The sequence below is a fragment of the Protopterus annectens genome, chromosome 10.part0 (genome assembly GCF_019279795.1).
Source record: "Protopterus annectens isolate FY-2018-M chromosome 10.part0, PAN1.0, whole genome shotgun sequence".
NCBI lineage: Eukaryota > Metazoa > Chordata > Ceratodontiformes > Protopteridae > Protopterus > Protopterus annectens.
Window position 1 is genome coordinate 952,721,150 of NC_056744.1, and position 3,500 is coordinate 952,724,649.

Below are 3,500 nucleotides of genomic sequence, written 5' to 3' on the forward strand. Positions count from 1 at the left end.
CCAAATCATTAAGGATACTCTGTCATATAATTGCGCATCCATCTTATTTGCAACAAATTTACGCACTTGTTAGCTAAGCAGCCAAGTTTCAGTTGAGACTACCACTGCATAATGCACTTTATTCGGCCCTAGTGAATTGACATTATAGCACTGTAATCAGATTCCTTGGGGCTAAATAAATCTAGGAGAGCCTAATTAACAGCAGAAGTACTATTTGCACTACAAGTTTTGGCACTTGTCTCCTATAACATATATATTTGGTACATTCAACTGAAAACATTGCAAAGCATAATCTCGGGTGATTGCTCTAACACCACTGACGAGACATAACAGAAAACGGCACTATGAAGAGGTATTCCTTTCCAGAATGACTGAGGTTCAGACTTCTTTAATGAACAGAATGGGGATAAAGGTTTCCAGCCTGGATGAAGCCAAAGAACCGGACATTAGTCTCTGCACTTACTACCCCCAACACACACACACAGACACACACACACACGAAGATGTCGAGGTCAAAGCTGCATCCAGACAGGACACAAATCTTCAGATCCAGCTGGAGACCAGGCACGAATTGGGCACGATTACTTTCAGGAAACACTTGGCTGACAAAGCAAACCCCTCCCTCACTCCACACACTTCTTACAAAGAGCCCTTTCTACTTACACACGGACTACACCAGAAGAGGGCAGAAATCCAGCCTGTCCAAATCATGGATCCAGCTGGATACCAAGTACAGACTGGCCATTCGTTTTCACGGGTCATTGTGTTAAGCTACTGAAGGCTTCGATATTTATAAAGTTTAAGGTACAAGCAGAAAGAGGGATTTCGGCCTCAGTGGGCTAAAAATAAGTCCAACATTTGTTCCATCTTAATTGCTGTCAGATGTATTCTAGTTTCAGATAGAGAGGTTGGTGTTTTGTGACTGTTAATAATGATAACAGTATTAATAAGGGTTTTAAAATCAAATTTTCCCTGGGAACATGATGCGCCCTTAATGCCAGAGTAGCAATAGTGGTAATAAAGTGGGGAACTGGGGCTCTTGACAAATATGCAAGCAATTTATTCTAAAAAAATCCCAGGAAGGACATATCTTCAAAATACAAATGAGAAGTCCGATCCACGATTTTAATAGCTACTTCGCAAAACCTGCCTTTGTGGAATATCCACAAAGGATTATGGAAACGTTGCTCCTTCGTTTAAAGCAAGGTGTGTCAGATGTATTAACGACAATGTAAAATAGTACGCTGCGACACAACCACTAAAACGAGTCTTTTAATTCATTCTATATTAGGAAAAAATAAATCGATGTGAAAGTGATTGATCCGTTAATTGAATAAACGTGATACGTTTTATTTTATAAATGCATTTATTGGCGTTGTCTGAATCCAGTGTCAGATGTAGAGCAGCCAGCAAACCGTTTAAGCATAAAAAAGAAGAGAGGGAAAATATTTGCAATGGTGCAAAAGTAACCATGCCTATGCAGGTATTCATATGCAAGACTCGGGTAAATGTCTCCGCCTGTTCTGGAAGAATTCCAGACGAAACTTGTCCGAAATTGATGTTAAAGACTTTAAGCCACTGCACCCCACAGGCTGGCTCCATTGACACCTAACGGACCACTAGTGGACTTCTAGTTTAGAACTATACAGGTATATGCCTGCTGCCGTTTTATAAGTTGCCCCTGGCAGCCTGCAAATTCTAAGTTGCTCAATCCTGTAGCCCCTCCACAACAGAGACACACGCGCACACACACTCACACACGCACATGCACACACACTGTCTGCCTCAGCCGGGTGCCACGTAGAACCTAATCTCACGACTACCAGCAGCTCAGTCATCTGCTCCCTGACCGTCACCAAAGCATCCTGCACCCATATTCTTATACTGACCAGACTCTGTAGATCTGCTTAATTCAATGGAAAAAAGTGAAATGTTTAGGTGAGTAGTCTAGTGCTGTGCAGTTAAGAACTGGATGTTAGTCTATCCACAAGTAGCGATCCTCTTCCTGAAACGTCCACACTTTTGATAACTGCACTCATACAAAGAAGGACTTGTTACAAATATGCACAATATCTAAAGCTTTGAAGAATCATTTTTTTCACGCAAATTAAATTACCAAAGTTGACCTAGTTTACGGCATAACTTCGAGTGCCAATCTCTGATGGATCCCAGCACTATCTTTAGCAGAACTTGCTGCGTTTAGTGTAAGATGTGACAAAGGTCCACTTAATGGGTCTCAGTTGCCAGCACATCATTAGGAGTCGTGGAGGTGACGTGTGGCGCGAACAGTAGAAGGCTGCAAGTTTCCCAAAGTTACCGGGAGCAGGTTTTGAGCCCCCAGTTCTGTACAAAATGACAGAAACTCTTACCTCCTCGGACAGAGCCAGCTTGAAGAGAGAACGTTAAGGTGAAGATGAGGATGGCTGTGGTTATGACTTTGGAGTCCTGAAGCCACCTTTTCGTTTTCCACCTTGTGGACCACTTCTGCATCTCCATGATCAGCGACCCACAACTGTGAATATAACGGGCCGGCTAAATATATACCGATTCCTTCAGTACTTTCTACAATCCCCAAATCAGTGATATTGCTACACAGCCATCAGTGAAAAGTATGCATTGGTCTGTGCTCAGCCAGTCCAGGCCCTTCCGATCCTTCTTCCCTTGTGCCCTGCCGTCAGACTGAGGGGATGCCGGCTTTAATCAAATGCAAAGCGTATTCGATCCCCCTGAAGCCACACCGTCTGAGGGGCTGGGCTGGAAGTAGAAACCAGACCCCCGGTAGCAGGGACGGAACTACTGAATTGACAGGAAACAAGGTCCTAATCATCAAATCACACCGTGGCTCACCGACCCTTAGCCCTCCTACAGCATACAATCAAGGCTGCAGGGCAGATTCTTTTTTCTTAGCATCTATCAGTATTCCTGAAGCACTTTGGGAATCAAAGGAATGGCAGGAGAGTGAAAGGGGACGCAAGCCCTTTCTGAGATCACGTTTAAAAAGCAGGTCCTAGACGTAGTAGAAAATAGCTTCATGCAAGTGTTATCATTGTGATGATTATTGCATAAAACAGGAATAAAGGAAACCAAACTTCGAATCTTTATAAGAATGTGTTGCCCTTTTCAGAAAGTTTTATATACTCAAGCATTATCAAATAAGGTGGAAAAGTTGTAAGTCTTCAAATTCGAAAAAATGCATTTTAAAAAGTTGGTAATAAAAGAAAAATGCTGCACTATTTAATTATTCAGTATTAGTCAGACATGTTAAAAACACCATCCACATAAAACAAAGACCGACTTCGGTAAAACATTAGAGCAAACTGCAACTAGCCACTGTCTGTGTTTCTTTTTGATTTAAGAAAAGTACACTTGTATATATCAGCAAAGCATCGTTTATACAGTGAAATATCATCTACATCTAGTGGAGAAAACTTTACCAAAATCTACATAATTCAGAAACCTCCAAAGAAAAACATGTCTGTTTATTCTGAAAATGTCTTATT

General features: G+C 41.8%; 1 protein-coding gene across 7 annotated transcripts in view; it reads right to left on the reverse strand.

The window, feature by feature from the left end:
• COL11A1 (collagen type XI alpha 1 chain) overlaps positions 1-2,702 on the reverse strand; it is a 625,054-nt gene extending 622,352 nt beyond the window's left edge. For 4 of the 7 annotated variants that reach the window (XM_044085728.1, XM_044085725.1, XM_044085727.1 and 1 more), the window contains exon 1: positions 2,370-2,701. In XM_044085728.1, coding sequence (XP_043941663.1) covers positions 2,370-2,496 — 127 coding nt within the window. In that variant the 5' untranslated portion in view covers positions 2,497-2,701. Of the gene's footprint in view, positions 1-2,369 lie in introns of all 7 variants that reach the window. The other 3 variants (XM_044085726.1, XM_044085723.1, XM_044085729.1) reach the window with 1 other exon arrangement.
• Between the last annotated feature and the right edge of the window lie 798 nt (positions 2,703-3,500).